The sequence below is a fragment of the Protopterus annectens genome, chromosome 13.part0 (genome assembly GCF_019279795.1).
Source record: "Protopterus annectens isolate FY-2018-M chromosome 13.part0, PAN1.0, whole genome shotgun sequence".
In the NCBI taxonomy this organism is placed as follows: domain Eukaryota; kingdom Metazoa; phylum Chordata; order Ceratodontiformes; family Protopteridae; genus Protopterus; species Protopterus annectens.
In genome coordinates this window covers 295,722,111-295,734,597 of record NC_056747.1, presented here as the reverse complement: position 1 = coordinate 295,734,597, position 12,487 = coordinate 295,722,111, and the positions used below count along the sequence as shown (strand labels likewise).

The window sequence follows — 12,487 nt, the reverse complement described above, 5'->3', positions numbered from 1 at the left end:
GGTTATATTCTTGAAGGTCAATACAGATCATACAGTTCAACACACACTTCTGCACGAGTAGATTAATATACACATAACATATAGTTCTCTCATATTAATATTCACAAATGCCATATGATTATTTACAAAATTCCAGATAGCTGGGCTGGCAGCCTCACAATTCTTGTCCTGGAAAACAAATTTTCTGGTCCCTATCACTTATGCTAGACATGTATCTGAACTCCAAGCCCTCTTCACAAGATCTCCAAACTTGACTTTACATAAGGATAGATTATCATTACACACAAACCCATTATTTTTACCTAAGGTGTCTTCCAAATCCAACTTAAATCAGGTCATCAATTTACCTGTCTTCTTTCAGAAATTCTCAAACAAAAGAGAGTACATGCTGCGTCTTCTGGACATACACTGGCGGCTTAGATTTTATTTGCACAGAACCCAAGATTTCAGGAAAAATGACCAATTATTTGTATCCTTCTCCAAGAACAAATTGGATAAAGCAGTGACTGAAGTGACCCTGGCTAAATGATTGAGTCAATATCCTTTTTTTTTTTTAATAACGAAAGTGGTTTACCCTTACCTAAGCCCTCCAATACATACATACAATTATTTCAAGTATGAGCATTAATATTCTAGCTTACCAAATCACATTCCACAAAGCCTGTAGCAACTTCATCTGTTTTCTGGTTGAGAGCATCCATAGATGATATTTGTGCAGTTGCCACTTGGTCCAATGCTCATACCTTTATTGTTCATTACAAGTTAGAGATACTCTCCAGAAATAAGACAACATTTGTTCCACTACACTCCATAATATCCTTCCTTGAGAGCTACCCAAGGTTCATCTAGCTGGGGACTCTGTCCCATCAGTTGAAGAATAAATGAAACTGACAAAATTGGATACATAAGTTATCTATTCACCATAACGCCACATCTGTGTTGCCTACTTCAGTCTTCTTCTACTCCCCGGCCTCCAGCCCCATTCCTTTTCTTCCTAGTTAGACCCAAGGGATGTCCCTTTAGAACCCATCTGCCCCCTGTTTGTTTTCCAGCCTGTCTGTATGTCTTAATCTTGCTTTCTCATAATGATATAGTGTTTATATGGTTTACCTTTATTTTGTTGAAAGCCGTATGTGCGACGTGCAAAACGTTGAAAGTACGGCTGCAAAGAACTACAATGCCGATTCACCATGTGTTTGAATGGCAAATAAGTGAATGCTTTTTTCCCATTGCAACACATGGATTAAATGTATCGGAAATGGTTTTCCAGCAAACCATTTTCGAAATTTGATCCTTCAATGTCCGTGTTTCGGCATTATGGTTCGTGGAAACGACCGTTCGCATAAATGCAATAACGTCATTCAAACGTAAACATTTATATATATATATATATATATATATATACACACACACACACACACACACACACACACACACATACACAAACACCTATATATGTATGCATGTGTGTGTGTGTGTGTGTGTATATATGTGTATATATATATATATATATATATATATATATATATATATATATATATATATATATATATATATGAGAGAGAGAGAGGGTGTTGGGGCAGCAAACTCAATCTGAGGTATGTCAGGATAGTGAGACATTGTGGGTAAAGGGAGGAGCTTGAGAGCTGGCTCCATTAGTCTAGTATAGTGTCTGAGTCCGATCAGAGACTCATTAATTGAAGGATGAAAATAGGCAACACAGGTGCATCATTATAGTGAGTATTTAACTTTTATTTTTGTTCTGAAGGAAATTAAACTCTGTAGTCAGGTGTTACTAAAGTAAATGGTCTATATTGGGTAAATAATTTTCCATTAAATGCACCAAAATGTATTTACATGATTTGGAACTTTAACAGAAATCACTGAAGGTTTTTGCATATGTGACATTTTCTTTTTTTTTTCTTCTTTTGTCAGAGTTCGCTGATCTTAAACAGCGATTCAGAAATGAGCTAAGCATTTCAAGAGCACCTCCGCAGTGTAAACCAGTGTTTTCAGTCGAGCAGGTTGGATCTTTGGATACTCTGCAGCAGCATTTATTTCCAGGTTTGATCTCTGCCTTTCTGACTGAAAACTATTACAGTACTATAAGTTTTTTAAAATAACTATTCTTTCTAAACGTATTTTGTTCTTTTTCAGAAAATCACAGCAATCGTATTGGTGTTATTAAGTTTCCTGAAAAAATCTGCCAAGATTTATTTTCTGAAAATCCTAATCTTGAACATCTAGTGGAGAGCAAGGTACCAAAAGAAAGCAATGGGCACATGATTTTCTCAAGAAGCTGGGCTGTGGATATCGACATGGAGAAGAATGATGGTGTCATTTGCGATGTCTTGTTAATAGCTACTAATTGCTATCCCACTCTGATCACGTTTACTGATAGTAGCAGTGCTGACATTGTTAAATATTCAAGGTCAACTGCTTTTGCTTTAAAACAGAAACTTGTAAATCTTGGAGGATATTCTGAACGGATATGCATTGTAGCAGAAATATGTACAATAAACAGTCCCAGCTCTGATACAGCCATTGACTGTGACCTGGCTATATTGTATCCATATGAATATCGATTAAAACCTACTGACATTAAGCCTATTTGTTTGTCCCTTACAGTAGTTTTATTCAGTTTCAGATCATTTTTAAGTAACTCCCTTGGTTGTGAATTTCTGAACCTTCTCACAATTCATCAGTTCAAGCTTCTCCATTATACCCACAACATTGAAAGATGTAGAAAATTGTTTATTCATGGCTTGCCTGGAACAGGGAAAACTGTTCTTGCCATGGAGCTACTTAGACGAATTCAGAATACATTTAGATGCCTTGAGAATGAAATTTTGTACATCTGTGAAAACCAGCCTCTTAAAGAATATGTAAGGTAATTATTTTTATTACATATAGATGAATGTATTCAAATTTTAGAAATAGTTGCAAGAAATCTTATTGTGATAATAGATGTTATGTAGTCATATCTCTCTATAATTCTTGCTGGATGGGTTTGGAGCTGATATTCGGCTCCTACTCGGCCTATACTAAAGCTCTAGAGCTTTTACTGGCTTGAGGCTAGACCCTATCCCATGGTGCCTCATGGCAATTTCCCAGATCTCATTTGCCACGAAAGCTTCGAGGTGGTGTCTTACTGGCTCGTTGGCTAAGTAAAACTTTTTTGTTACATTTAGTTCCTTTTTTCCAACTTTTTTCTATCCCTTTCAATATATATAACTTTTGTCTATTGTGTGACTGTTTTGAGAGTTTCCAACCCCTATCCCCCCCCCCCATAGGACTGTATGGCCTGTTTCAGTTAGAGGGCCTTTCCTCTCTGTGTGAGTGTTTAAAAAAAAAGCGTTTTCTTTTTCTTCTTTCTTCCTTTCCTTTTTGTTGTAGTAGTTTTTAGTCTTGTTGTCTAGCTTATCTATTCCTGTTAGCGGAACATCTAAAGATAAGGATAGGGAGCATAAGGATCATCGCCCTTCGGGGTTTAAAAAGTGTGATAGGTGTGTGCGGAAAATGTCTCTCACAGACAGCCACACCAATTGCGTGTATTGCCTTGGTGAAGCCCATTTGCAAGAACCCTGCACGTTTTGTCACACATTTAGCACTAGAGTTTTAAATGAAAGAAAGAGGAAACTCTTTGATAGGGGTCTCATGACCAATTCCTTCCAGAAACAGCTGAAACTTGGTCAGGCAGCTGCAAAATCCTCCAAGAGAAAATCTTCAGCCCCAGCTTCAGAGCCGACTAAAAGACTAAAGCGTCGGAGCCAAGAAGTTCTGGCTCCGACTCAGCTTAATCCATTTTGGTGCCTTCGGTCTCCTCGGCTCCAAGACAACCTTTGGTACCGAAAATTTTACCTGAAATTGAGGTTGTCTCCCACCTTGAGATCTCCTATTTTGGAGAGAAGGAGATCTCTTTCTGTCTCCACCAGATCTTCCAGGACTCTATCTGATGAGGACATCGAGCAAGTGGTGAAGAGGTTGCTTTCGGATCCAGCTCTGGCAAGAAAATTGAATCCTCCAGACCCAAAGGTTTCAGAGTCGACCCCCTTACCGACAACTATTCCTCCTCTGACTGCTTCGCTCTCGGAGCCTATTACTTCAAGTTCTTTTGTCTTGGACCCGTCGGCTCCGAGGATTAACCTGCTTCCTCGAAGCCAATAACTCTATCCTCGATGGCTCAGTCTGGAGCCGAGGGTTCTGGGAGCAGATGCTCTCGTGTCAACTCCGAGGGGAACAGTCACCCTGGGTTCTCGTCTGAATTGACCCTCCTTCTCAGAGCATCGGCTCAACTCAGCTCTGCTCCCACTTCTGCTTCGGAGCTGTTCCCCCTTGCTAGGAGTCAGCCATCCGTCCCCTCGGAACGGAGGTCTTCGGAGCGAGGGGGGAAGGCTTTCGAAGCTATAGAGAAGGCTTTATCCTCTGCTAAAGCCATGCCATTAGAACCTGTGTCCCACCAGCAGCAGGCAACAACCTCTTCACCTCCTGCCACCCCCACAGCTTAGGGAGCCAGAGGCTCAAGTAGACACTATTGGAGGTGCCCCCTCTTCCAAGACCTCGCCAGGTTATCCCACTGGAGAGCTCCCTCGTAAGAGGCTGTGTAAGATGAAGCATGTTAACTCACCTGAGTCTATCACATCAGACACTTATTTAGAGGAATCAGAGGGGTCCCCTAGGTCCTTCTCTGAGGATGTCTCCTTTTCTGCCATCCTAGAAATCCTTAGACAGAGGGGTGATTGGAAGACCTCCACCCCTACTGAGGATGAATCCGTGTATCTTGAGGCCTTTGGTTCCTGACCTTCCACCTCCTGGTTGACACCGCCTTATGACCAACTCTTGGGGGTCATAGCGCGGAAAGCCTGGACCTCTCCAGATTCAGAGCCTGTCCCAAGGAGGCCAGATAAGTTCATGACAGCACCCAAGGACAAGACTTTTCTTAGTAAGGGAATTCCCGATGATGCTATGGTGGTAGCAGCGGCCACCAAGAAGGAGTTAACCGAGACATCTTCTAATATCCATCCTCCTAACAAGGATTCCAGGACGATGGATAGGTACAGGAAGCGTACTTTTTCTTCAGTGGCATTTTCACTAAGATCGCTGAAGTACCTTGCTCATTTTGCTCATCTTCAGAGGGATCTCCTGAAAGTGTTAGGAGACACCCTCCAGGGTTCAGTAGCTCCAGGTTCCTTGGATAAGGTTTCTGTGCAGCTCTCCACCCTTACTGCCATAGCCAACTCCTCCATGAGGCTGATCTCATATGCCGCAGATGGAGCGAATAGGGCAGCCACAGCAGGAATATCCCTCAGGAGACATTCGTGGATGCGTCTTTGTAATTTTACGGATTCCTTCAAATCTTCCTTCACTAACATCCCCTTTGATGGTTCATCTCTTTTTGGACCCCAAGTGAAGGAGACTTTGACTAGGTGTGAGCAGGAAGGGAAAACCTTATCTGCCGTTGGAGTCCATTTCTCTCTCCCGTCTAGACCCTATTCCAAGGGTAATACAGGAGGGAAAATGTGGTTCCATAAATCCCAAAAAGGTTTCCCTCAGGCACAAGATCAACCCTCCCCCAGAGGCAGAGGGGGAGGATATACTGGAAGATGCCGCCTTCGTGGCAGAGGAGGTCCCACAGCATTAGGGAGACAGAGAAACTTTCTCTGTTCGTCCCTTCTTTCACCCTTGAGGGGTTGCCTGACTGTCCATCTCTGGAGTCAGTCGGAGGGGTCGTCTATCGCTGTACCCAAGCGCCTGGCTAACCATCTCCCAAGATCGTTGGGTACAAACCATAATATCCAGAGGTTAACTGATCCCCTTTGTTGCTGAACCCCCAACAAACCGGTCTATACCAGACGTACCACCCATCCAGCTAGACTGTGCAGCATCAGAGGTCATCTCGTTGCTGCAAAAAAGAGTCATCCAAGAAGTCCCCGCAGAGCAAGTAGGATTCGGAACTTACTCTTGATTCTTTTTGGTTCCAAAAAAGACAGGGGAATGGATATCAGTCCTAGATCTCGACAGGCTCAACAAGCCTGTAAAGAAATCGAAGTTCCGAATGGTCACTCTGCAGTCGATATTTCCCTTTATCGGGAAAGACAACTGGATGTGCTCAATCGAGCTCCAAGATGCTTACTACCACATCAAAATGGACAGGCGCTCCAGGAGACACTTACGTTTCTGGCTAGGAGCCAGTCATTTTCATTTCAGAACACTGCCCTTTGGTCTCACTACAGCCCCCAGAGTGTTTACCAAATGCATGGCAGTGGTAATGGCTCACCTGAGATGTCAAGGATTCCAGGTGTTTCTGTACCTAGATGACTGGCTCCTCACTGCTACCACCAAGCATCAACTCATCAGGGACAAGACTCTATGCTTGTGTGCCAGTCTAGGAATCACTGTCAACCTAAAAAAGTCAGTCTTATCTCCCTCGCAGCACATTGTTTATTTAGGCTCAGAAATGGACAACCACCATGTCAGTAAGGCTAACACCAGAAAGAGTAAAGTCTCTACGCAGTCAAGTCAGATCCTTGCTAAACAAACAAAAGGTTCAGGCCGGAGTAGTCCTTCAAGTCCTAGGGACTATGGCTTCCGCCGTCCTATTAGTTCCTCTTGCTCTTCTTCACATAAGGATACTTCAGTGGTTGCTATTTGCCCAATGGTCGATGCAAGACCTGCCATTGTCTCACCAGATTCTGATAACAAACGCATGCAAAAAGGATCTGACATGGTGGTTGCACACAGAACAATTTATCCTAGGTCATCCACTTGTTCCTCCTCAAGAGAAAGCAGTTTTGACCACGGACGCTTCCCAGATAGGATGGGGGGGCATTATCTGGGAATGACAGTCCAAGGTACTTGGCAGAACCATGAGAACCACTTGCACATCAATGTTCTGTAGATGAGAGCGGTGCTGTATGCGTTGCAAGCACTTCACAGCTCCCTTCCTGCCGGGACGATTGCTATTCAGTCAGACAACATGTCTGTCGTGTGGTACATAAAGAAGCAAGGGGGAACCAAGTCTTGCCCGCTTTGCAGAGAGGCCTTAAGAGTTTGGAAATGGGCGATGGATACTCAACGCTTCCTGATAGCAATGCATATCCTGGAGAGTCTCGCTTAGGACAAAACCCTTCCTTTCTTCCCAAGGTATGCTCAGAGCACAAGCTGAATGCCACCATTGAGCTACCTATGTTTTTTCCAAACCATCTGAGGATAAACTACACTAGTTAGATGTTCACAGAATTTTCAGGTTTTATTTACATAGGACTAAAGAATTCAGAAAATCAGTTCAACTTTTTGTTTCTTTTTCCGACAAGAAAAAGGGCTTGCCTGTTTCTAAGGTTACTCTTTCAAAATGGCTTTCGAATTGCATATCATTTGCTTATCAACAAGTTGGCAAACAATTACCCATCAAAGTTAAAGGTCATTCTACTAGAGCTGTAGCTACTTCATGTGCCTTTAGATCTAGGCTCCCAATTGATGCTATTTGTGCAGCAGCTACTTGGGCAAGACCACATAGGCCTCCCGGGACAGGTCTTCCTTTGGGTCCACTGTGCTGAAGAGTCTCTTCCCCTGAGCCACCCAGGATATAGGTGCTAGGGACGCTGTCCCATCCAGCAAGAATTACGGTGAGATAGGACTACATAACATAAAGAAGTTATGTACTTACCATAACATTCCAAGTTTGTAGTCCATCTCACCTACATTCTTGCGTCCCTCCCTCTAACCCCCTTCCTGTTTTCTGGGGGATCTGGTGGACTATACTGGTGCTGTCTGACCTGGCTCTCTTTTGTTGTCCACCTGGCATGGATTATATTTTCATATCCTTTGTCTGCATGTATGCAGCTCTTATACTGGTCTTACCTGATAGGTATTTATTGCTTTCTTGCAGACAAGATCTGGGGGATTGCCGTGAGGCACCATGGGATAGGGGCTAGCCGCGAGCCAGTAAAAGCTCTCTAGCTTTAGTATTGGCTGAGTCTGAGCCGATATTCGGCTCTGAACCCATCCAGCAAGAATACAGGCGAGATGGACAACAAACATGGAACATTATGGTAAGTGCATAACTTCTTTTTATGTGGCAAAAATGTATTCAGAATGAGTTAATGGTTAGTAGCCTCTGTGCTATTTTTTTTACTGGTCAGTAGCACCTTTCCTGATACTCACCTAGTGAAGGTAGCTCTACTGGTCAGACACTTCAGTCAATGGGCAGTCTGTCATTCTTTACAAATGAAGCCATTAGGAGATAAACTCTTAATCTGTAGTCAAAAATAACATCCTTTTTCTGTATAAGCATGGCAGGAGAGTCATACCAGACCAACAGTCAGGGAGTCTTTAATATGTGCATTTGCTGTAGCTTTTTTCCTCCCACAAAATGCAGAATCCTTTGACACTGAGTGTGAAATTCCATTTATGGATAAAGTGATTATTATTTTTTTTTAACAAGAAACATTTTTATTAAATTATGATGCATGACACAGGCAATGTTACATGTGTATATATGAAAGTAAAACATAGCGACACAGTCTCAGTTGCAAACATTATACATTCCAAACCGTGCCGACACAACTATAGCTGCAAACATTATACACCACTTTTAATATATCCAGGCATTGTTAATCAATATTACATAGCTCATTTAAAACCTGCTTTCTTTTTAACTTTGTTCTTCCTCTGCATGTATTGATCCCACATTTCCCATTTTTCCTATGTAATTTGCTCCTACTTTTTTCTAAACATCCCAGTTCCAGTTGTTTTGTTTCTGTTACTGTCTTCACTACTTCTTGTAAAGTTGGTTTAGACTTTGATTTCCATTTTCTAGTAATTGCTTTTTTGGTAGCCATCATAATTAGACTCGGCAAGGCCTTACTATGTCTAGGCAATTCCAATTCTGTATCATAGCTCAAAAAAATCATTTCCCTAGTTACTCCAGTTTGCTCACCCAGTGTCTCGACAGAGCAGTCTGCAGGAAATCTTTAAAATCTGCCAACTCATTACACTCCCAGGTTCAGTTACCTCTTTCTTCCCTATCACACCTCCAACATTTGCTGTCTACCGGAGGAAGAATTCTTTGGAGTCTACTTGGGGTATAAAAATACCTATGTAAACGCTTCCAGGCAAAGATCCTAATGCTACTAGATTTTGTTGAGTATTTGGGATACATACATGTATCCCTCATTGTTTCTTTCCTCTCTTTCCAATCCTTCCTAATCTTCACTGATTGATTCTTATAGTTATCATGCAGTATTTTATATACTGCACTAATTATTCCTTTATTAATAGCAGCTTCTGTTCTAGATTCTACTAAAAGCTCTACCAGTGCTGCTCTTTTATTCAGGACCCCCCTATTTATTTCTTTTTGCCTATTTTATGATATCAATCCTTGATATGGAAGGCAATCTCTAGCCTGCAGTCCAAATAAGTTCTTGGCATCTTCCCATTCTATTACCTGTCCCTCTCTAGTTATTTGCTCCCAATACCTTGGCTCCTTTTCCAATTTTCTCCAATACATTCCCACCCCATCTTGCCTATTGTCTGTGTCCCTAAATGCAGTCATCCCTATCCCTATCCATAGAATCTTCTTTCTCCATTCCCTTGTTTGCTTAGTTCTTAGAAGACCTTCAGCTACTTTATGAATATGATATTCTGTATGATTATTGTTGTTCTCCTTAAAGGTCTGCTTCCAAAATCCCAGTCTTTCCCTGTTACTTTAGTTTCCCCCGTTTCATCATCTCTTTCTTTGCAATTTTCTGCTTGTGTTGTGTATCAAAGCTAGGAACTCTGCAAAAACCCACAGCACAGAAAATCCTTGACGCAATTTTAATATAAAAGAAAACGTTTAAGCCACTCATAAGGTAGCTTCATCAGAGGAAGTAGTAAAACACCAGGAAGCGCTTAACATTTTAAATAGCTTCAAAACCATTACATCACTTCCTAGGATAAATTGACAACCATCTGTCAAGAATCTAAATGTTACAATCATTTAAACAAATAACTTTAAAATCACATTTACTAAAAGAATAAATGAACTAATAGATTTTATCTAAATTACTTAATACAATTCAACACAAGAAAATATATTAACCAAATTGTATATATTATTATCCTTGACACTCTTATTAGTATTTGACCAACTAATTTTCATATGAAAATATTTACAATAAAATTAGTGAACAAATACACACATTTAAAATATGTATGTGTGTGTATCGTTCAATACACACAAATAAACAAACAAATGTAAAAAAAAATATATATATATATATATATATATATATATATATATATATATATATATATATATATATACTTTATTCTTGCATAATGCAAGAAATAACACTCTACTTTAAAAGACAAAAGCAAGGTGAATACAAAACTACAGATGGTCACAAATTCATCTCATGTAAGATTTATATTTTAGAACTGGTGCTATGTTGCAACATTCATTAAGACCAGGTGTGTTAAAGCATTAAGCTTGAGTTGCCACACCAATTCACGGTTCTCCAATAATAGAGAATTGGGACCACCTCTCACAGTGATAGTGTGGTCTATGCCATGAAAAGAAAACTGGCCAGAGTTGGTTGCTATATGCTTAGCATTTCGCATTTGTTGTTTGATGGCATAACAATGTTGGTAAATCGTTCTCTGAACTTTCTATCGGTCTTACGGCATGGACATCCAGACAGCAAAATGCCACATAAATAATAGATTTAGTATTACAGTTAATCCTAAATGGATATCATATTTCTTCTTTCCTATACTAAAGGAACTACCTGTCTTTATAACATTACACCAGTTACATAGACCACATGTTAAACATCCCTTCACTCTATTGAAAATATTACATCCTCTTCCACTCTGTAATATTTCTTTAATGTTACTACTTCTCTTATATATACAATTTGTTTTCCCCAAGTTTCTCCACTAGAAGGGGTTAGAAATGAAATACCAGTTTTGGTAATAATTCCATAATTAGGCTTGAATTTAAGCCAAAGGTGGTGATAAAACTACTTTGGTAACACGGTGTATCTGTATCTTGTGTAGTATCAATAGGACCTCTTGAAGAAGGGGAACCTGAACTGTTCAGGTCGACCAATAACCCAGGACTAACCTCTAGTTCACTACTAAGAAATGGCTTATAGAAACCTTTAGTACTCTTTGTCTCAACTTCGAGAACCAACTCGTCTATTAGGTTATGTGGGTAGCCCCTGTTAGAAAACATTTCCATCAGAAAAACACATTCTGATAAAAAATCTGCTAATTCACTACACATTCTAACTGCCCTCACAAGCTGCCCTTTCACTATAGCTCTTTTTAACTTAAAAGGATGGGAGCTAGTGAAGTGCAAGAAGGAATTAACATAAGTGTCCTTTCTGAAAATAGTCGAGTTGAGTTTTGAGGTATTTGGGTCTCTATTCAACCTAACATCAAGGTAGTCTATCTCATCTTTTGCAAATCTATAGGTAAATTTCAGGAAGGGTGTCGTCTGGTTAATGTATTCCATGAAGGATTGTACTAGCATAACGTCACCTCTAAAAAGAATGAAGACGTCATCCAGGAACCGAGTGTAGAAACCTATTTTTCCATTCCATATTGGGTGATTAAAAACAAAATGCTTTTCCCAATAGGCCATGAAAATATTGGCTACACTGGCCCCACAAGGGGACCCCATTGCTACCCCTTGTTTTTGAATATAAAATTCATTTTCAAAGGTGAAGTAGTTGGAAGACAAGACAATGTCCAATAACTCAGTGACATTGTCAATTTCAGATCTGGGGGCCCTAATTCAGACAAGAGCACCAACCCATTCCGTAACTACTTCATGGGGAATGGAGGTGTACAAATCGACACCGCCGATTGGCAAAGAGTTGAAAGACTCTTCCCAACAGGTATTGTTGATGTTTGATAGAAGCGACCGAGTCCTTGCAAATGCTTGGGATTAATCTCAGTACTTGGAGACAGAATCAATATATTTGGCACAAGGGTAGGATATGGAGCACCTCCCATCGATCAGTGCTCTCATCGGTGGATCCTCTAAGCTTTTATGAATCTTAGGTATCCCAAACATAACAGGAACTTTAGGGTGTATAATATCTATATATTTCAACAGATCGAAATCAATTCTCCCCTCAATAAAGGTCCTGTAACCTCTAATTGGTTAACACAACCATTCATCTCATTACGCGAGGAAATTTCATACGCTGGAGAATCAAGAACTGTAAGCATTCTATGAACATATAGCATATTTGAACATACTGAATATGTTCATAGAATGCTTACAGTTCTTGATTCTCCAGCGTATGAAATTTCCTCGCGTAATGAGATGAATGGTTGTGTTAACCGAATTAGAGGTTACTACAGGGACCTTTTTATTGAGGGGAGAATTGATTTCGATCTGTTGAAATATATAGATATTATACACCCTAAAGTTCCTGTTATGTTTGGGATACCTAAGATTCATAAAAGCTTAGAGGATCCACCGATGAGAGCA

At 40.5% G+C, this 12,487-nt stretch overlaps 1 protein-coding gene across 1 annotated transcript in view; it reads left to right on the top strand.

Moving 5' to 3' along the window:
• Positions 1 to 1,247: 1,247 nt before the first annotated feature.
• LOC122787895 (schlafen family member 11-like) overlaps positions 1,248 to 12,487 on the top strand; it is a 227,883-nt gene continuing 216,643 nt past the window's right edge. Inside the window, 3 exon segments of the mRNA XM_044054819.1 lie at positions 1,248 to 1,320; positions 1,936 to 2,064; positions 2,158 to 2,890. Coding sequence (XP_043910754.1) covers positions 1,248 to 1,320; positions 1,936 to 2,064; positions 2,158 to 2,890 — 935 coding nt within the window.